This window comes from Diabrotica undecimpunctata, chromosome 9, assembly GCF_040954645.1.
Source record: "Diabrotica undecimpunctata isolate CICGRU chromosome 9, icDiaUnde3, whole genome shotgun sequence".
Classification (NCBI taxonomy): Eukaryota; Metazoa; Arthropoda; class Insecta; order Coleoptera; family Chrysomelidae; genus Diabrotica; species Diabrotica undecimpunctata.
In genome coordinates this window covers 114,304,655-114,327,432 of record NC_092811.1, presented here as the reverse complement: position 1 = coordinate 114,327,432, position 22,778 = coordinate 114,304,655, and the positions used below count along the sequence as shown (strand labels likewise).

Here is a 22,778-nt window from a genome sequence, read left to right as displayed (position 1 = left end):
CCTTATTCCAGGTTCGCAGAATATTAATCAGTACCAACTCTCATAAAGACCCGGGATACGATTTAATCGATGAGAGAATCCTAAAACATCTATTAAGGCAGTTGTCATGCGTACTATTATCTACAATAGAATGCTACAGTTAAGCCATTTTCCAATATTACGTAGGCGTAGTGAAATATTTTGTGTTGCATTTGGACCGAAAGCTCACCTGGAAACACATTAACACCAAGAAAACTCAGCTTAATATAAAATTTAAACAAATGAATTGGTTACTTGGCAGAAAGTCACAATGTTATTGGAGAACAAAATACTGCTTTACAAAATCATACTAAAACCAATATATCCTTACAGCGTAGAACTCTGGGGCAATAGCAAGCCTCTAAACACAAAAATTTTGCGAACTTTCCAATCAAAATCAATGCGTATCATATGTCAGATCAGTAGACGCCATCAAAGCCAAAATTCGTAAATCGATGCACCACAGCCAAATAATAAGTAAATTATATTAGCTACCATTAACCAGCTATGCTGGACCGTACGCAAATCAATTCATTATTATTATTACATTTACTAATTACTCTGTGTATTGTTTAATAGTGGATTGTAAATGTACACTTACAAAAAACGTATTGATGATTGATGTTTGAATTAATTTTCAAACTTAATAAAGTGAAATTGATTAAAATCTCATGTACGCTTTTAGCCAACCTTCTTAATATTAAGAGCTGTTTAGTTGATTCCACAATATCGCTACTTTCCGGAAAGACCGTCGCAACTCTGAAATATCTGTTTTTCGTTTTGTTACAGTTTTGAACACAGAATTTCTCAATCTATTCCAAAAAAAATCGTCACAACCATAGTCCAAAAAATAATCACACGGCGCCACTGTTACGAATTGTCACTGTTCTGAATTTCCCCTCCATTACCATTCAAGACTGACTCACTTCAGTCACGACGTTGTAATTGCAGCGATCCGGTTTGTTTTTCAGTCAAGAACGTCTTGATATAAGAGGTGTCGTCTGTGTTTATTAACTATTTCAAGAAATATCGTCATCTTTTATTTGTGCCAGTTGTCTGGGCAAAGGTAAGTAGATAGTTTTTTAAAGTTACAAGTAACATCGTCACATTTTAAGTTACGCCTGTCTTCAAGGTAATTGTGAATATTTTAATGTATCGTAATTTCAGAGATAATGATCATAATTTAAAAAATTACGGTTTGGCTTGTAAAAACTAAATATTATTTAGGTTTCTTGTGTTACAATTTTTGAATTATTATGATTGAGACGTTTTTTCCTGAAATAAAGAGTTAGATGTAAGGTCTGCTAAATATCAGATTTCGAGTTAGAACGTTCTTTCTTGAATAAACATTAACATTTGTTAGAAATATTTTCATATATTTTAATATACATGTTAATATACATTAACATTTGTTAGAAATTTCCAGAAATTTCCATTTCTGGAAATACTTTGTGAATTTAAATTAAGTTTTTTTTCCTTTCAGACATACAATGGAAACTAAGCAAAACAGAAATTCACTGATAATGAAGCTTACAAAGAAAAATGTAGAAATTCATAACATTGATAAGCCAATGGGGCAATTCAAAAATTTTTAAAGGAATCAGAAGATCACCTTAGTTTAAAAGGTATTGTAGTTTATATTTTTTATTCCTATTGTGCCTTGTACACAAAAATATATTTTTTAGAATGTATCCAAGATGTTAATAAAGCTGATGCAGAACAACAAGCTATCTTGGAATCATGTGTAGTATCATCTTTAAATACAACAGAGAACAGAACCATGGGAGAAACATCAGAAAAAACTTATACCGAATTATCCACATTACAAGGTAAAATACTCCTGTGTCCTTTAAAATACTACTTTAAAGAATATTTTTATATTTTCCAGATAATGAATATAACGTAAATCAGTACGATTTATTTCCGTCTAGTGTATCTCGGACATCGAACCATAATGAGAAAGATGTAATAACCGCTTCAAAATGTGAAACAAATCTCATCGAAATAGAAGACAATCAGATGGTTGAATGTCAAGGTATATTGTTTTATTTTTGTGTTATTCAATTTTATGTACATTTCAGTTACAAATCCTTCAACGTCCAGTGTACCTGTTGTTACCCAGCCGTCAAATCATGATTGTTCCCGTTCTTCGAGTTCATCCAGTGTTTTAAGTTCATCCAGTGTTAGCAGCCACTCCAGTAGTTCTGAACCATTTGGCTCAGGAAAATCAGATATTGATCCAGAATATGATGTAAGCGCAGACGTCGCGTCAGATTCTTCCGATTCGGGTGATGAAAACGACACAGCAAAACTGGTGGTTAATAGGAAAGAAGATCAAACAGTATTACTCGAAAAACAAAAAGAGGATGATTCAACAAAACAAAGAGGAAGAAAGAGAACATTTAATGAGGCCAACTGGAAAAAAAATGTGACTCGACGCTTAAGAAACAGTGGAAAAAGTTACACATCAGTAAAAATTTCCAAACTGGCAGATGGAACTAAAATAAAAACACAAATAACTAGAGATGCAAAAAAAGTGTTACAACCTTGTACTGAAAAATGTAGGCAAAACGTAAGGAAAAAATCATGGAAGAACAACGACTAGTAATTTTTAACGAATATTGGAACGTAGCAGATCTACAAAGGCAAAGGGATTTTATTGCATCATCATTGAGTCCCGTAGCAAAATCAAAGTACAGTAATGCTAAACGCAGTCTAAATAATGCGTATTATTTTCATGTACTTGAAAGGAAACACCGTGTTTGTAAAACTTTTTTTATGTCTACCTTAGGAATCACTTCAAGGACTATAAGAACAGTATCTGAAAAACAAAAGCAAAAACAAACTCACGGTATTATTGCAAACGAAGCAAGAGGAAAACACAAAAAACACAAAACTAGGGACCATGATATTTTGCAAGCAATAATGGTTCACATTCAATCAATACCCCGGGTTGAGAGCCACTACTGCCGTGCACGGACCCAAAAAGAATATATAGAGGGAACGAGGACAATAGCCGAATTGTACAGGGATTATAAAGAATTATGTGAAAATAAAAAAGTACAATGTGCTACATACCGTACATACTACGATGTATTTACAAAGCAGTTTAATATAGATTTTTATTTTCCAAAAAAAGATCAATGTGATCTATGCTTAGAGTTTCGAAACGCTTCTGAACAAGCTAAAGAGTTGATAAGACACAGGTATGAGACCCACTTGCAGGAAAAAGATCTTTCAAGAATAGAAAGGGAAAACGATAAAAAAACTGGAAAGTACATAGTAACTTTTTATTTTCAAGCTACCTTACCATGTCCCACTGGCAATGCATCCTCCTTCTACTATATTTCGAAACTGAATACGTATAATTTAACTTTTGCCAGTTTCCCTGACAAAGAAGTGTCGTGTTACGTTTGGCACGAGGGGGAAGCTAAAAGAGGTGCAAATGAGATTGGATCTTGTATATGGCATTTTTTAAATGAAATAAATCAAAAAGGTATCAACGACTCAAAAATGATAGATATTATTTTCTATACTGATAATTGCACAGGGCAGAACAAAAACAGATTTCTTTTCGGTCTATATTCATTTGCTGTACACACATTGAGCAACATAAACGTTATCACACATAAATATTTAATAAGAGGCCACACTCAAAATGATGCTGATAACGTTCATTCGGTAATAGAGCGACAAATAATACGATACAAAAAGGCTGCAGCTATTTATGTACCAGAACAGTACATTACACTTATCCGACAAGCGAAAAAAACAGGCCAACCTTACAAGGTTCACGAGTTTAGCCATGATGATTTTCTGGACATTAAAGATTTAACAACTAGCATGGGCATGAAAGAAATTTATAAGACTTCAAATGGGGAAAACGTAAAAATCTCTGATATTAAGGTATTTGAGGTCAGAAAAGACACACCTGCCAATTTCTTTTGTAAAATATCCTACGCAGAAGATAATTTTTTGAACATTAATATGCTTTGTAGAAGATCAAATTGGAATTTGCAGAATTTACCCTTTAAAAAATTATACAATAGGAAACTTGAAATATCTGATAAAAAGAAGCAGGGAATTATATCACTAATGGAAAAAAATATAATCCCAAGTTTCTACCACACTTTCTATTTAAACCTTTAATTAGATCACATTTTTTTCGAATATATTTACCGTTTAAGTTTTTTTTTGTGTCATTTAAATGAGTTTGATTTTTATTATTGTTTAACTTTATTTTTTGGTTCACGTAGTAAGAATTACAATTAAGTTTAGGTTGATTTATTAGTTTTCTTAAGTAGTAATAGTAATATAGATCTTATGTGGTACTGAACTATGAGTTGCTATCTTTGTGATAACAGAATGTTTGTACTTTATTTAAAATATTAAACGTTTTTTACTAAATATAGACTAAGTATTTTTATTACTTCAGTAGGTATAACTTAAAAAGAACATAATATTTTTTGGGAAAGACCGTCACATTTAGCTATTTTCCTGCCAATCCTTATAAACTAAAAATGATACAATTAGTGAAATACACATAATATATGTTCTTTTCCAATAATAATTAAACTTTTATACCATTGTTAAAAAATATACAAAAAACAAAATAAAATAAAATTCTGGATTCTTTAATCGGCTCTACTGAAAAGTGGCAATAATCCAGTTGTGTCGGTCTTTCCGGAAGGTAGCGATATAATATTCGTCTTTATCAATATTTGATTTAACTTACAAATCATTTATTTAATTTTATAGCGGATAATTCATATTTTATTTTATTTAAAATAAGTTTTCTAATAATTTTCTTGATATATAACATTCTGTGAAAGAACTTTTAACAAAATAAAACAAATCAAAACTAGCAACTGGTTATTAAACTACTTTACAAAAGTTCGGCATCCACTTTTCGAATAAAAGTTTTAAATCTATAAACTAGAGTTCGTATCGAGCTTAATTCTTTATAAGACTTTACAAAATATTCAGCCATTACTTTGTAGATCAAAATTATGCTGTTAATTAATAATGAGATTGGGAGAATATAAACAGATTACATGAAAATTAATAATTAGATCTACAATACATACAGCTAGTTTCAAATGTAGTGGCGAGAATTTCTCGAAAGAGTATTGTCTAATCTAACGAAGCAGTGGCGTTTCAAAGAATACTTTCATTTATAATAGGTCAAATTATTTATGATATGTACAAAATAGATAAAACGGATTAAAATTATTAATAGATTATATGTTTTTAACTCTTCAGTAATTACATCAATGAGACGTTCATTTACCAAGTATTTATTTTAGAGTTAGTGACAATACGTTTACAGACTTTCTTCCAGTAGTTATCTACAGTTATTTTGGCGAATTCCTGTTCCCTAAAGACTTCTGTAGTTCCTCATGTAAAACCGACAGTTTGGTTTGCAATTCAATTTTTTATTTGGGGTTTAAATCTGCGTGATATGGTGTAAGTTTTAAGAAAATATGTGTACACTTTTGCAGTAACTTGTTAAATATATATTGAATATAATCTTGTCTGTGTCGTTGAAGATTTCATACAGTTGTGATTTTAACATTTTTGATACAAATGGTATATATTTTTTGTCAAACATTATAATATATTTGCTTTTTTAGCATTACTGACAGGTGTTTTATTAGTTTGTACATTATGGTGTAAAGCGTGATCAGTGAAAACAATAGATCCTATAGGCAGCTTGGGGATTTACCACTCCTTAGATAATTTCTGTAATTTTTTGCCTTCATGCTATCATAAAAATCTCCCAACTTGATACCTGATGTAAAAATCAAAATATCGTACGGTACGAAACTCATTGCCACCATCGTTTATGAAAACCAACCTGCTTCTTTTTTTAATTTATGGTGGAAATGGAAATGGTGGAAAGATCTAATTAGGACAACCTTTTTTGAGTAAAACAATTAATTGAAAAACATTAAATATTCTTATTGAAACTCACCCTTTCATAGTTTGCGGAACTATGAAAGGCTTATGATAGTCTTCTTATAAACATGCTATGATGGATGATACCACAGGAAACCACCATCCGCCACAACCTTATGAAAGTAACCATCGGTAAGTTTGGTGTGGTTGATTCGGAGTCTTCTAAAAGTGGATGCTTCTCTTTTAGTTAGGAAGTCCAGAGAGAGATGATCAATAAACGGTGGAGTTCGTGAAGAGTTGTTTTGCTCTTTTGCTATGAAGAGTTTTGCCAAATATTCTCTACTGACTTCTTGAAATTTAGTTTAAAATCGTAAGCTAGTTGAATTGGGATGACTCCAGTATTATGGTCGGTAGCTTCTTTAGCTAAATAATCTGCTGCTTCATTTCCAGTAATTCCAGTATGAGAAGGCAGCCATGTAAGAGAGACTGTTACATCGTGAGCAAAGAGATTTTGGTATATGTCATGAATGTTTTGAACGAATGGATGGTCAGTGAAAATAGATGAATGAATAGATGTCTGTTTTGATGGGAGATGCACTTAAAAGCCAACCGAAAACTATATAGTTCATCTATGTAAACGCTGCATGTTATGGGTAACCGAGATGATCTTACAAGTTCGCGTTTAGTGTTTACTGCACAGTCAACACCAGTAATAGTTTTAAAAACATTGACATAGAAAATTAAATCATATGATTTTTTTATGTAATTTCTAAAAATGCTTTTTTTATAAGAATGTTAGAAGATTCATGTTTGGTAAAGGTGGTGAGTGAGGTGTCTATTGAACGAAGATTTTTAGCCAAGGGGGAAGTAAAGGTAGTAGGAATGATCTAGTCTGAAGGAGGTCAATACTTTTAAGTATTAGAGAAATTAATTGAGGTATAGGTTTTATGATAAGGTGTTGGATATTGTTAATGGAAGAAGACGGCATTGTGGTAATAAGGGAATGAACGGGATTAAAGGGATTTGCGGATGTTGATGCAGCATACGAAAGTAGAAGATATTGTCGAGAGATTGCTAAATTTGTTGAGTAATTTGTAGTTTTGAAGACTTCTAGAGCTAGATTAGTTAGCTTTGGTCATATTACAGTCTCTGTTCTAACTCAAATTAATCATACTGACTATGAAATGACTACCACCAAATCGTAGGAAGAAAAGAAGACCTAAGAAATTATGAGAAAAGAGCACAACTAAAGCAATGGGTACTATGGTAAATAATGAGATCTGATAGTGACTATTACAGTAATAGACAGTAGAAGTTAGTAGTTAATTATTTGATTAATAAACTAATTTTTTATAAACAATTACAATATTTAGTTAAAATATGCCAAAAATATATTAATTTTCAAATAAAGTTGTGACTGCCGTTTGAAGTAGTGTGTTAATTTCATGGTACAAGCTACTCTCAAGTCAAAAAAAATTAAAAATTCAAACAAATTGCTATAAAATTTTTAGCTTTAAATTGAAACTCGCGAGTGGATCGAGACTATCGATGGATAAGTAGTACGGTAAGCGATGATGATTTACGTGTCGGTGACGCTCTTTCATGGATTAGAAACGGAAGGAATCAAGACTCTAGAGAAGCCAGATTATATAAAAAAAACTTGTAAAAAGAATAAATTTACCAAGCAGCAGTTTAAAAATGCATTAATTTTACAGTTAAAGCTCTAGTTGGTCTGTGCTGATTGTAGTTAATATTTAAAAGGAAAATAATAAACACATAAATTTACGTAAATATTCAAAACCCTAAACTAAAAACTAAGACAATGAAAATTAAAAGAAAGGAATAATAAGTACTTTCTTATTATTCAGACAAATTGTGATTAAAATTCGTCTTTATTATAGTTTTATGTATAAAATTTTAGTTATCTTATTTTTTTATTATTTAAAAATGTTTAAGACTGGTTACATCTCTTAATAGTAACTGTTTTAATTTCAAGAAGAGAATAATATACACAGAATCAGAAGCTGCGGTCAAATAAGCAAAGTGGCACAAGTTTGCTTCTTTGCTGATTTCTTTCAAAAGGTGTCATTTAGTATCTTTTATTTAATGTTTCATGGTTGTGAAAACTACTTATTCTTCATATGATACTAATACTGAAATTTATTATTAAATATAAATGCTTAAATTGTTAATTAATTTATCTGTTTTTATAATGTTATTGTTATTAATTTAGCATCTTTTACAAATTTCACTTCTCTCACTGCATCCATAGGGGTTTTTTTCTCTACTTCTCACGATATCAAACGATTTCTATTTATATAGTATTTTATGGATTCACCTCTCACCTAACTGTAACGCACTAACGGAAAATAAAACCATATCAACATATTTTAGAGCTTATAGAGCGTACACAGCAACAAAATGTAAGATTAAGTACACTGAGTATTAAGCAACCCAGTAGCATCCTTTTATACTGCATCAATACAACGAATATTGAGGAAATGTTAAATATTTAACATATTTAAGGCAATTCTGCAGATATGGTATGGATTAGTATAATATTTAATATATATTAGTGACAAAATAAAAGTTTCTTTGGAAACAAATTTAAAACATATTTGATTATCAATATTTCAATGGTTTAAACAATTTAATTTGTTTGACTATTTCACTAGGCTATTTTTAACTGATAAAACGTCATAGCAACGTTACGTTTCCTGCTGACAAAACTTCTTCTTGCCCGTAATTTCTCAGCGAAAAAATTATGACAGATCCGTCACGAAGGTGTCTGGTTTGACAAACGTCATTGAGGCGTAACCAATTTTGGACAGATATATTGAATCCAGACGAAAAATCAAGATTTGCATGCCAGTCAGGTGAAGAAATCAAAAAATTGGTTTCGAAAAATGTCTCATTGAACACGCATAGTTATAGAAGCTCTATTTAGATAAAATTTTCGGTATTTCTAAGGGTGAAAGATTTTACGCTTGAAAGATGTACTACCATAACGAAACTATTACAAATCCTCGACGAATATGCCATTATTATGAAAATGGTAATGGCGAAGACTATAAAGTTAACGTGGAATACTACAGCAAAAAGGCACAAGACAAATATTTTACGGAGTATGGCATAAAAATCGACCCTTTTACAGATATATCTTTCAAATGTGCAAGATTGGCCAGAAAAACCAAGCGGAGGCAGCTTTAAAGTGTTCAAGAAAAAATAAAACTTAGTTCAAAAGCAATATTCACCGAAGAACTATTAAAAATCATTAAAAACTACGACGAGGAAACCCCCGATGGAGCACACCAAAAATTTTTTCACGTTTCCTTATCTGAACTTGCTTGGAGAGGCAATGAGGCCGTAAACTGCAAGATTCACTTTTTTCAGAAGGAATTTGACGTTATGGGAGAATTTACGGACCAAATTGAATACAACAGCATTTTTTCCCATACAATTCAAGGCGGTTTGAAAAGTTTGGTAAACAACATGGAAAGAAATTCATCAAACCAAACAAAAATTTATGCCGTTAGATTATTTTTAAAATTAATGAAAAAAGGGGACCAAAGATTGTATCAGACAGTTTTTCTTGAGAAAGGTGATCTTTTTTGCCGTTCACCGCAACTGGAAGGAAGGATCTTTCTTCAAAAACTATCCACGCTTATATAATATCATAAGAGAGAAAATTTTGCCGGCAATATTTTTGACTGGTATGAAAGTTTGTTGCCTGGCAATTTTCGCGAATTAAATTTTGACAGTTAAATCACGAGACGTCAGTCGAGTGATTTTGTCAAACTTTTATAAGAGAAAATTGTCAAAAGGCAACAAACTTAAATAAAACCAGAAGAAAATTTTGCCGGTAAATAATTTTCTCTCGAATGATATTCGACAAGACTATTTCACGAGACAATTAATGCACCATACCAACGAAACATAATCTTTATTTGTTTGTTAGCAATATTAAATGTACAAATATTATAAGCTATAGTAGTTTGCCCATTCTTTTCTACCAAAGCATGATTTTGTGTATAATTGACCTGTAGCATTTGGGAACTCGAAGATCCAGCTTCATTTGTTCTTCTGAGATTTTCGATCAACTTGGAACATTTAACATTTCTTTGTCCTCTATTCCTTCTGCTAGCAGGAATTTTAACAATAATTGTTCTCTTTTACATACGCTCATCGCTGCAACAAAACCACTTGTTATCTAGACAACTAACAACTCACTAATAAAATCATCGCTTCAGTAAAAACACTCCGCTTGCGATCATTGCTTACCGATCATTGCTCAGCGACGATCGCTCAACGATGATCGCAACAGTTGCATCAGTAAAAACGTATCTTTACAATGGTGGCATATTTTGCTGATATCTTCAGTGCCCTTAACAAGCTGAACTTAATTCTACAAGGAAGTGATAACATCTTCCAAATTGGAGATAAAATTGAAACTATCATAAAAAACTTGACCGTTGGATTAATTGTTTAATTAAAAAAAACTACAATCATTTTCCTACACTGGTAGCGTGTATGAAACCGTCTGGTGGAGAAATATTGCCAACGCAAGTAAAAGAAGAAATAATCTTCGAGGTGTGTGGTCTTCTTTTCCGATACAAATAAAAATTGGGTAGTTGATTCTTTCACTTTCAATGCAAATGTTTCAAATATCATCAGCTTGACAACGATAAAGGAAAATCAGTAAATAGAAATATCATGTCATTCAGCTTTATAACGTCATTTTAAAGAATCCTCCTGATCAAATTTTTGCGTGAATATAAAAACAGTTTATAAAGAAATATCAGAAGAAGCACTGAATCATTTACTGCTTTTCTCATTCTCATACCTCTGTGAAATGAGATTTTCTGCTTTTGTATATCTCTAAACCATATATGGTTTAGAGAACTTGCATTTAGGTCACCCGTTAATTCAATTAACTACTCTTTAGAAACACTTTGCTTGAACAAGGCTAACACATCTGAAGATTGATGAAAAAGGTTTGTTATTTTATGCTTTTTTGTGTTCATTCCAATTTTTTCAGTTGACATTTTTGTGCACTTAGATACGGTGATGATTCCAAGTGGATAGTTTTTGAACCAAGATTCATCCTTCCAGTTGGGGTGAACGGTAAGAAAGAGTCTGTCTGACAAAATCTTTGGTCTCCTTTTTTCCATTAATTTCAAATGTGTATAAATTTTAGTTTGATGAATTTGTTACCAGCCATTTGCTGCTTGAAAAAATTTTTTAACCGCCTTGATTTGTTTTGGAAAAAATGCTGTTGTATTCAATTCAGCCCATAAATTCTTCCATAACATTAAATTTATTCTGGAAAAAGTGAATCTTGCAGTTTACGACCTTATTACCTCTCCTATCAAATGCTTTGCTCAAATAAGCAAAGGGAAAAACCTTTTTGTGCTCTATCGGGGATTTCCTCGTCGTTTTGAACTGAGTTTTCTTTTTTCTTGAACACTTTGAAGCTGCCTGCGCTTGGTATCTCTGGCCAATCTTGCACATTTGAAAGATATATCTATGAAAGGGTTGATTTTTAAGCCGTACTCCTTAAAATACTTTTCTTGTGCCATTTTTGCTGTAGTGTTTCACATTGACTTTACAGACGACTCTTTATAGTCTTCGCTATTGCCTTTTTTCATGTTAAAGAATAATTCTTGAGAATTTGTGCTAGTTCCGTTATGGTAGTACATCTTGCAAGCGCAAAATTTCACCCCTAGGAACTCCGAAAATTGGGTCCAAATAGAGCTTCTGGACCTCCGCATGTTCAATGAGACATTTTATGAAACCAATTTTTTAATTTCTTCACCTAACTGACATCCAAATCTTGATTTTTTGTCTGGATTCATTATATCTGTTCAAAATTGATTACGCCTCAATGACGTTTGTCAAACTGACAACAATAGAATTACCAGAGACCTTCGTGACAGATCTGTCATAATTTTGTCGCTAAGAAATCATGGACATAAAAGAGTTTTGTGAGTAGGTAACGTGACGTTGCTACGACGTTTTATCAATTAAAAATAGTCTAGTGAAACATAGTCTCTTATGAAATTTTGACGAAATCACTCGACTGACCTCTTGTGATTTTACTGTCAAAATTTAATTCGCGAAAATTGCCAGGCAACAAACTTTCATACCGGTCGAAAATATTGCCGGCAAAATTTTCTCTCTTATGATATTATATATAAAAAAATACAAAGTTAAAACGATCTTAATGTTTATTGAAAATTAAACTGGTGACAACAGGTAAACATTTTTTTTTATTTCAAAACGCATTTAGATAGATTTAGATTTGTATATATATCACATAGTTAGACATATTCTAATTTGTCGTTATCAATTTCCTCTTTGCAAAAAAGACTTGAAGAAATTATTAATCAAAGAAGAAATAAAGAAATTAAGGTGCATGTACTTAAAAGTACGGTACAATGTTAAAACCTAGAAAAGTACAGCAGTAAAAAAACAAACAATAAAACAGCTAGAGAATAGCCTTTATATACTGGGTAGGAAAGAATTTAAGCTAAGTATGCACTTACAACGGTAAGAAATGAGATAAACATATTTAAATATAACAATATTATTAAACGCGGCGGTCGGTCGGTCAGATAGCCAAGCGGGTCAGGCAACCAATTCTCATTCGCTTTACTGTCGAATGGTTAAGTGGATGTCGGTTCAAGACCTGGCTCGGTGTACAAAAAAATAAAAAAGGGTAACGCAGTAGTTTAAAATTCTAAAACAAATCTGCGGCAAATCTCGGTGATACTCCTCCATAGATCCCTACCGGAAGGGCGTGGCCCCCCAAATACCCTAAATACCGGTATATATATATATATATATATATATATATATATATATATATATATATATATATATATATATATATATATATATATATATTAAGTGAGGCCCCCAACATATTTAATTTCATGTAAAAGCAACAAATTATGACAAACAAACAAATAAATATAATAAGCAAACAAACTATTTATCCCGGAATTACACGCACCAAAAACTTACGTTGTAACCCGCGCACGGTACAATCAACCGTATACATAGTTTTGGTCTTAATATTAACAAAAAAAATAAGTAGAACTTAAATATAAAACAAAAATCTTTTATTTTAAACTTACGATACAATTTTTAATTTATTGTTGGCTTTTATAGCATTCAGTACAAAACTGGGAAGTATGTTCTCGGGTCTACATTTTTCTGTTTTTTTTTTCGACGAGCAAAAATGACATCTGCCTGTATTTTATTGTAGAAGTTTTGTTCTTTTGAAAAACATACTAGTGTAATAAGGGTGGCCGCACACAGAAAGAGCAAAACTGTTTTAGTCAAAAACGTTTTTGTTTGAAACGAAAACGTTTTTGTTTCCACAAGAAACATTTTGTTTTCAAGAGAAACAAAATGTTTGCACAAACCATACTGCCATCAGTTTATTAAAGATGTCGACAAATAACGACGAAATTGCACTAGTTTTCTGGCAGTTGTTCCTCCTACAGGGCGAAAAAACGCAAAATAAAAGACAATTTTGGGTGCATACACACAATATAAACAAGCAAAATATCGCTGTTTCCACATGTGCTTCTTATTGACTACTCAAGCGGTTTCGAGAAGGGAATTCCAAAAACACGTTGCGCCTGCGTACATTGAAATGTTTCGACACAAAACGACGATCCGGTAATCAACATCAAATAGACTGACTGAAACTAAATGAGCCTAAACATGCTTTAGACACACGACTAATCAGTGTGCGTCAGCTCATTTTATTTATATGGAAACATCAGCATCAGACTCGTTTAGTCAAAAACGTTTTTGACTAAAACAGTTTTGCTCTTTGTGTGTGCTGCCACCCTCAGTGAAACAAAAAAGTTTTAAATGTTTTAGATCGTTTGTTGTGTGTAAGTTTAAATCTAGCGTTTTTAAGCATATTTCAAATGCCTTACATTTGTTGTAAAAAATTAAAACTAAAATTTCATGCCATAGGTTTTTAAGGGAGGGTTCTAGTAATCAAAAAAATATATCTGCTAGTCAATGAAAGGGATATTGAGGATTTTGAAAATACCATGAACCCAACGAGTTACAAATGCAGAAGTGTTAAGAAGGCTACAAAAGGATTACGAGGTCGTAAAGCACATCAAAACAAGAAAGCTGGAATATTTAGGCCAGAGGTGCGAAATATGAGATATTAAGGCTCATAATGCAAGGTAAAATCAAGGGTAAAAGATCCATAGGAACACGAAGAATTTCCTGGCTGAGAAACCTAAGAGAGTGGTATAGTTGCAGCTCAGTAGATCTTTTTAGAGCAGTCGCCAATAAGGTACGGATATCTGTGATGATAGCCAACCTCCCATAGAAGAAGGAACTACCAGAAGAAGAAGAAATGGATAGATATTTATTTCGTAAGAATCACAAAAAATGGCAAAAATCGCGCTACGTTTTTTATTTAACACCTGTATAAAATCTGAGTTTATTTGCGACAAAATATAGAAACTGGATACAAATGCTGCAATTTTTACCTTTAAAACGCATCTTGATTTTTGCCGATAGGTCACTTAATTCAAAAGATATCGAGTTTTTACCGTGGGCCCGATACAAATTTTAATAAACATTGATTTGGCGGGCGTAACTGATATGCAAAATCGACGGTTGCTTCAAGCGTTGTTTTTAAGAGAACAGTTCATTCTACACAAAAATGCTTGTAAACATTTTTATTTAAAATTATCTCAGCTACGTTTTTTATTTGAAACATTTTGTTCTACGGTGTACAGTTTCTTTATAAATCGATTTTTTTGCATCTTTTTTAGCATCCTACAATTGACATTTTTGACAAACATCAGCTTGTTCATATGATTTTTAGAGATTCAGTGGCATTTTCGTCTCTGATGAGTGGAGCAATAACATAGAAGCCAAAAGACTAACCTGGTATGGACACCTGTAGAGAATTCCTGAAAATATATGGCCAAAAAAATTGAAAAATTGACTCAGCCCATTGTAAGAAGACGAGGTAGACCAAGACGGTCATGGAGACAAGATGTCGAAGATGCAATGAGCATCAGAGCTATAAAAACTGAAGATAGCTTCGACAGAAAACGCTGGAAATTAGGATGCAAGAAATGGGGCCAGCTGTAGAAGACAGTTGTTTTTACTTTTACCTAATTTAAAATGGACTCACACAGGCAACCCATTCAAGATATCTTCAGTTTAATTTTCTTAGTCAATATCTTGGTTTTTAGTAATCTTTAAGTTGCAAAATAAGCTTTATTCGCTGCCCATAGTTATTGTTTAATTTTTGGCATTATTTATCTGATTTTGCTCATTATCACTTCTACTTCTGCTAAGGTATTTAAAATATTTCTCTATTTTTTCTGTATTATTTTTAGTTAAACTTCTTCAAATTGTTAACTCCCTATTTTGATTTCTTTTTGTTATAGTTATATATGTATATTTTTATAGTTAGAATACAAAAATAATTCGAATAGAAAGAAACTTTGAAAGAAGAAGTTGCGTTGAATGTATCAAGGACATAAGAACTAAAATCAGTGAAAATGAAAAATTCTAGAAGAGGTTTTAAACAAAATTGTCAAATGGCGGCAAAAATTAGTAGACTAAGGAGTAGTATCAAAATAAATTCGAAATACTCGTTAATTGAGAACAGATATTCAGAAACGTAGAAAAAAAGGATGAAATGCAATATTTAGAAACATCAAAGAATGAAATAAGATTTTTAAAAGACGCTAATCTATACAACCAGCTGGAGGAACAAAGAAGAATCAAATTTTTATTTCGATAAATATAAAATATTTATAAGGCGCATTAATAACTTCTTTAGGAATAAAGATATCATAATAAATCATTAGTTTTTTTATTTTCTCTAACTTTATAAACTATATATGAATGCAGAATTTGTAATCTCCGATCTTATTGATAATACAATTTCCACTATAAATAACTTACTATTCATTTATATTTGATGTAACCTTCCTCTCCGTTAGCAAATACATAACCACAAAAGCTCTTTCAGTAACTACCCCATGACCACAAGTATACTGTTTCGTTTACTGTGTGAGACTTGTACACAATTGAGGATATAATGCAGACAAAGACGTTGCTAACTAGTAATTTCGTGTTTCGGGAGCTATAAGAAGTTCACTGAAGAGGGTCGGATAAAGGTTCCGGACGTTAGGGCTACGATTAAGTCACTAAAGTGTTTCAGAATTCTGCGCGTTTCTATGATAGAGATGAGATTACTGATGATAACTGAAATTGGTTCTGCTGCAAAGTTAATAGATAGTTTTTAGCCAGTTATTAGATTATGGTCAGCTTAATAAGAGGTTTTATTTAAGTTATATTCGAAAAATATGGATAGGATGTTATATGAGAAACATGAAGACGAAGAAAAAATATAGTTATATATTACATAATTTAATATTAATTGATAAATACTTCATAACATCTATACAAGGAAAGTCATAAGGAAATGGATAAATAAATAGTAACATCATTGCAGTTAACTAGCGGTTCGGGTCATTTTAATGCGATAAGCTGAACAATACCTTATAAAGTTTAAGAAATTGAATAAAAACCCCAGATAATTCTCAAGAAAGCGATGCACTATGCACTCAAAATGTGGAAGGATCTTGCAATACTATTAAAACAATTTTGCAATACTATAAAAAAACTCTGGAGAACTAAAGAATAAAGGACAAGAATAATCAAAAGGTACCTAACTTATTAAAAATTTCATCAATAGTAACACAAATAAGATAACACTATATGGAAACCCAAGGAAAAGTTTTACATATGGAAGCAATATATAGAAGCATTATGTAGTAGCAACATATTATTGTTCTCCAAATTTTGGGCAGATCACGTAGCCCGATATAATGACAACAGGTGGCCACGGAGAATTCTAGAATGGAGATCAAGGACGACTACAAGAAGCATAGGAAGACCTTAAAAAAGATGAGTAGATGGCATAAAAGCAGTGGCAGGCAAACAATGGATTAAATCGGCACAAGATAGAGAAAGATGGAAGCTATTGTGAGAGACCTACATTCAGGAGTGGATGGAAAATTGCTGACCAAGAGATTGTTCTCCTCAATACATGAGCGTGGTAATATTCTAAATATTGTTAGGTTGCTGCTTACATTGGCTGCGATCCTGTTTCAGATGGATAGCTTCGTGTACAAATTTTACCACCTTCATTTTGTTTACCCATTATATTGGAGATCTTTCTCTCGATCTTTCCTTTTAGTACCAATAGTTTCATAGTGCCCGTTTTTCTGGCTATATGACCGAAGTAATTCAGGTATGATGTGTAGATTTACATTCTAAAGGCTTCCATCTTACTTCTATATATACACATATACATTCTATATAGCAATAAACATTGTTTATTCATACTCATAAATTGGTATTAATAAAAAAACTTTAATCAAAACTTTAATATCTCTCACAAAAATTGAAAATCAAATAAATTTTTGACTACAATCTGAACAAATGTCATTGGCCATTGTTTCGTTTTACTTAAATTACCGTTACAAAATTATAATGTTACATAATTTAGTAACATAGTCAAAACAAAACTAAACATAAACTATCAACAAAAAATGATAAAATTACTGTCCTTAACAGCAAAAAAAATTTCACTCACAATAGTTTGTTGACCTGTGATGATAGGACCATAGGCCTGGAGATAAATAGATGGCACTCTAGATGTTGAAATACGATCATGTTTACCTCTTCGGGGAAAATATTGCTAAGGGTGGTTGCCCTTAGCAACCTTAAAATGAGGTCGTGAGTGAATAGTAGCAGCAAAAAGTGAATTGCAAGTGGGACTCTATAAATAGACAAAAAAGAATATCTTACTATCACAATTTATTAATAATTAACAGTAAACGACTTACCACAAAATAATGAGTTTTTCTAGACGGTAACTAATTAACAAATATGTACGTCTGAATGAATATTGGCATTCAAATATCAACTGGAAACCAACAACTAAAATCGCATTTTGGCTTTTTATAAATTAGGCCTCAGGTAATTAATTTTTGGGAAGGAGATGTATACTTTGTTTCGAAATACTTGTTCCCATAAAAAAATAATACACTAGAGAACGCTTTTAACTAAACACCAATAACATTTTAAGAGGGGTTATGCATACTTAATACTTAAATGGAGTGGTTTAAAAAAAAACGTATGTTCTAACACTCACACGTAATTTATTACGAAAAAACGTCTTTTAAGAACAAGGGTCTTTTAAACACTACATAGTATTGAAAATACAGGCTAGTAATAGAAAAATTTAGTATGCCACAATTTTATAATCCATGTACCTATTACCTTAATTATTATAGCGGAAAATAAATTATAAAATAAAATATCAATGATGATTAAACGAGGCTTTGATTAAACATTTCTTCTAATTGTGTAATTGTAACGACAGATTAGAATATGCAAACATTGGGATAGGTTGAAATATAAATCTGTTGTTTTTGCTGAAAGTGATCAGTTGTATATTTTTTTATAATAAATCATACAACTTTTGCTTACTATCCAAAAGAAAAATGTAAACAGTATTATAGGATCATGTCAAGTATATTAAATAATTAAATATTATACTCTCTATACGTTATTGCAAATGGCTTTATCTATGTATTCTCTTTGACTATTCTATCACTGCAAGACTAGAAACATTTAATAGTTTACTTGCAATTTTTTTAATTAAAACTATTTTTATCGAAACAAACTGGAAAACAATTAATTAAAGATAATGAATTAACAGAGACTAACTTAGTAAAGGACACACTGTGTTAGTCCCTCGTCATTTAGACACTTGGTGCAATGGAGAATTTTCAGTACTGGACACACTGAATTATTTCCTGCATATCAACCTCTGACTTTTCAGTTTGTTTTAAAAACGTGTGATATTTTGGTGCTTATTGGCATAATAGTTTTTATATTGTTAAAAAGTCCATTAGTGGACATTTTCATAGTTTACTTACTTATGTTAGTAAATGTTTTAAGGATATTTAAAAAAAATAACCTTAAAATTTAACTAATAAATTTTCTGCTTGGATTTTTGCTTAAGTTTGCTGATGCCATTATTTTCCTTTGTTTTCTTTCTGTAATTTCAGTAATAAATACACTCTTTATACGGATAATAAAAGAGAGGTATAAAAGCAAATAAAGTTTTATAATGAGCTATAAAATACATTAATAAATAATTTTGATAAAATATAAAATGCGTAATTTAGATTTCTATCAGAATACTTTTATTTTGTGAACATTAAAAATAACATTCCCTAATTTTCCAACTTTTTATGTACGACAAATACATATGTGACTATTTCTTTTCTAAAAATTAAAAATGTAAACTACTATTAATGACAGTCATGATTTAGAGTTTCCAGTTTTATAGCAAGTGATTGTTTCTATCTTCATAGAGCTCTTCTAATTAATTTATAGCAGTGAGTTACTGTGCATTCTTCTTTTTTTGCAGGTTGTCGTGTGTCTAACTTAAGAAAGGTTAAATAAGAATTTTATGAAAGGCAACGCCTGAAGTAAACTCCAAATGCGCCCAACTCCAAACTGTTGATTATAACTTTTGTATGACACTTTTAAGTTGCAAAAAATGGTTTTTGTATTATTTTTATTTCATAAATCAATATTTTAGTGTGAAATAAGTACAATAATATAGAAGTAGATAAAAAATCTTTAATATGAGCTATGCTACATTAAATTCAGCGTAATATTTTATGCAAAATTAACAATTGAAGGACCAAAAATGTCTGTTTTTGCGCTTTTAAATTTGTGTCTTGACGTCGTCTGTAAGAATTAATAATTTAAAAATGTGTGTCATGCATAGGGACCACTGCGGGTTAATTAATTTATGACGCAAAAGTTGCCTCTAATTCAACGCAATAAATAAGGGGTTAAAACATTTTTTAAACAAATATTTTTATTTCTACATAAAAATATAATCCACTAAGAAGAGAATCCGTTTAAAATTAGATCTTTATCTTAAACAAAGTTCTGGCTCTGCAAAATTTATAAACATTTTTATAAGAATTTTTATAAACATGTCCAGTCGTCAAATATTTGACCCCCAAAACTCATACGAACAAACTGAATTTTGCCGAAAATGTCAGTTTTGGTTTGTATAATTTTTATAGGCTCAGTGGCATTTTCATCTCTGAACTGGAGTATTAAACGTATCTCTAAAACCGATCGGATTACACGTAGTCTCATGGGATTTGTAATTAAACGACCTACAATATGATGCTTTTTGCATAAAAAAATGATTTTTGCCACAAAATTTATTTCAAAAATAAAAATGGCGAAAAATTTAAATTTTTGGACCTTCAATCGTTAATTTTTTATAAACCACTGAGTCAAATTTAATGTAGCAATAGCTCAAATTAAGCTTTTTTATTTACTTTTATAACATTGTACTTATTTTACGGTAAAATTTTGATTTAATACAATAGAAATAAAAATACACAAAAACATTGTTTTGCACCTTAAAAGTGCCATAAAAAATTACAAACAAGAGTTTGGGGTTGCAAGCACTTGGAGGTTGTTTCACATATCGCGCCCTTTATAATGCTGTACTGGTTTCAAAAATTCACTAATGAATACTCAAAATCATTCATTTTTGTCTTTCTTCTTCTTCAAGTGCCCTGTCCGTTGCGAACGTTGGCTATTAACATCTCAATTCTGATCTTATTTGCGGCGCTTCTGAATAGTTCGACCGATGTGAGCCCGAACCACTTCCTCAGATTTTGGAGCCATGAGTGTCTTCTCCTGCCTGGCCCTCGCTTACTGTCTATTTTTCCCTGGACAATCAATTGCAGTAGACGGTAATTGTCGTGTCTCAATATGTGGCCTAGATATTCAAGCTTTCTTTGTTTAATTGTATTCACGATTTCTTTCTCCTTTCCGATTCTTTGGATTACCTCTGTGTTGGTGACATGTTCGGTCCAGGATATACGGTGAATGCTTCTAGTTTTCTCGTTCTTGTCTTTACAGCTTGCATTATCCATAAAATTCTCTCATGGACGCAATATAATTTTAACTTTATAGCCCAAGTGGAATCTATATAGTGTTAATGATAGTGAGTCATGTTCTTATTTTTGTAGAAATATCTTGTATTCTGTTTTTTTTTAACTACATGTTTAAATTGTAGTTACAACAATCCTTTGTAGATATTTCTATAAAAATCTAAGGTCCTAAGCGCCAAAATCTTATCACAAAACTATTATTTACCGCTAATATAAAGAGCTATTTTGTTTGTTTGTTTGTGCAGCTAAACCATTTTCTCAAATTTCGGCTTCAGCAGCTTATAAGATGACTCTTCTTTTTATAATCAACCTATTATACAGTTCCTTTACTACCTAGCGTGTAACTTTCATTGGTTACAGCGCTTTGTTTTATCTAAAAATTTTATCGCGCTAAAATTTTATCAAAAACATTTATTCGTTGTAAATGTATTATAAATATTTTATTTGTTTTTGCTACAACGCTGTATAAAATGTTTAAAATTTGCTTATTACTGCATTTTACAGAAAAAGAAAACTTTTAACATAATATAATATTTATAATGGCCATAGAATATCGCTTTAGAGCTTAAAGCTGGGGCTTACGAAAAGCACACATAGCTTGTTTTTAAAACCTTCTCAAAACTTCACAACTTTATGGCTTTACGTTAGCTTTATAAAATTGAATTTTAAAAATAATAATTTTATTTTGATTGATTATGTAGACGCTGAACACTATATCAGCGGAGAAGAATTCAACTATAGTTTTTCCTCTGCCGATTGATTTGTTAACATATTTTGTTAAAGCCAAGGAAGCTGCTGGACACAACTTAATATAAGATGAGGAAAAATTGTTATATATCATTATCTTAATAATTTATTTAAGTAAAGTAAGGTGGAGAGTATATGTTGAAAGTTTATACGAATTTTGTCTCACTAGAAAAGTGTTACCACTATTTATTTCTCTTACAATTAGTAAACTGTTATCACTCCTCCACCTTAAAATACTTTCAAAACAACCACATGTATAATTAAGAAATATATATTGTACCTTTTGAGGTTTCTAAGGCACAAAAAGATTGAAGTTTAAATATTTAAATGTACTTACTAAGTATCTACACTGTAAGAGTAATTTTTAATGTTTTAGCACTTGTAATACTCACTCAAAAATATGCGTAGGTTTGTCATATGTAAAATGTATTTTCTGAAATAAATGTTTTCATTTTAACAGTGATTTGAGTTTTTATTTCTGTAGTTCTACGGCAAAAGCTGGTATGTTTATATTTATAAAAGAGCTGTTTTAATAATTTGAAATAGACATACTGGTACCAAACTGTCCATTTTAGAAAAAAATATATTAGCTTTTGCCATGTTTCCTCTTTATTTTCAGTTTATTAGAGGATGACTCAACGAAAATATTTAATGAGAAACTATATCAACAAAGAATGGATAGTAAACTGATTTTAGAACTGAAATATCAACGATGTAAGAGATATGCGAAACCATACTGGATAGTATGAAAAAGTAGCAGTACAAGCATTTTAATTAAAGTTTAAACGAGAAAGTTTGTAGAACATCAGTTTGGTTTTCTTCAAAAATATTCAACAATCCAACAGTATCATAGAATAGTAAATAAAATCAAGAAAATTTTAGAAAAAAAGAAGACTATGTGTGTAACAGTATTTTTTGATATTCAGCAGACTTTTGATAATGTCTGGCACAACGTGTTGCTATATAAATTAAAATCTTTACTGCCTAGCGATATGCACCTTATCCTAAAGTCCTATATTAATGAACGTTCGTTCCATGTGA

The 22,778-nt window shown here is 31.2% G+C and overlaps 2 protein-coding genes across 3 annotated transcripts in view; both read left to right on the top strand.

The window, feature by feature from the left end:
• Positions 1-22,194, top strand: part of LOC140450413 (band 7 protein AGAP004871) — a 602,043-nt gene extending 579,849 nt beyond the window's left edge. For both annotated transcript variants that reach the window (XM_072544034.1, XM_072544033.1), the window contains exon 7: positions 21,692-22,194. In XM_072544034.1, coding sequence (XP_072400135.1) covers positions 21,692-21,805 — 114 coding nt within the window. In that variant the 3' untranslated portion in view covers positions 21,806-22,194. The remainder of the gene's footprint in view (positions 1-21,691) is intronic.
• Positions 1,481-12,763, top strand: LOC140450412 (uncharacterized). The gene is made up of 2 exons (XM_072544031.1): positions 1,481-1,847; positions 1,907-12,763. Exon 2 carries the CDS (start codon positions 2,605-2,607, stop codon positions 4,165-4,167), a length of 1,563 nt encoding a protein of 520 aa, XP_072400132.1. The 5' UTR covers positions 1,481-1,847; positions 1,907-2,604; the 3' UTR covers positions 4,168-12,763.
• Positions 22,195-22,778: the final 584 nt, after the last annotated feature.